Consider the following 409-nt stretch of genomic DNA (forward strand, 5'->3'; position numbering starts at 1 on the left):
TATTTCGATATCAACCAAAGCCTCCCTTACCTTGTACTCTGAAACAGTAAGGATTCGAAGGATCGCCATTGACAAAGAACTCGTGAGACACTTGGGTATAGTCGGGCGGCATCCTCGCTCCAAAGCCAAGGACAGGGAAATGCTTATCTGTGTCATAGTCTTCAATGATCTGGCCAACAGACTGTATAGCCTGCGCGTACTGGTTAGGGGCCCCAGGGTTAACAAAATGCAATGACTGAGGCGTCTGTGGGTTACCATTTGATGCTGTAGGAGAATCAAAGTTGATTACGAATTATTAATCTCTTGTATTATGATATACATTATATACATATCCAATAGAAAAATTATTAACCTGCATATATAAATATGCAGAGGGAATATATGTGTATAAAATGGAAAGGACATGACA

General features: G+C 40.3%; 1 protein-coding gene across 2 annotated transcripts in view; it reads right to left on the minus strand.

The window, feature by feature from the left end:
* LOC119591882 (copine-8-like) overlaps window positions 1–409 on the minus strand; it is a gene marked incomplete at its 3' end in the record, with an annotated part of 9,952 nt that overhangs the window by 1,530 nt on the left and 8,013 nt on the right. For both annotated transcript variants that reach the window (XM_037940623.1, XM_037940624.1), the window contains 1 exon segment: window positions 31–264. In XM_037940623.1, the coding sequence (XP_037796551.1) occupies window positions 31–264 (234 nt within the window).

Source organism: Penaeus monodon, chromosome 29, assembly GCF_015228065.2.
Source record: "Penaeus monodon isolate SGIC_2016 chromosome 29, NSTDA_Pmon_1, whole genome shotgun sequence".
NCBI classification, from domain to species: domain Eukaryota; kingdom Metazoa; phylum Arthropoda; class Malacostraca; order Decapoda; family Penaeidae; genus Penaeus; species Penaeus monodon.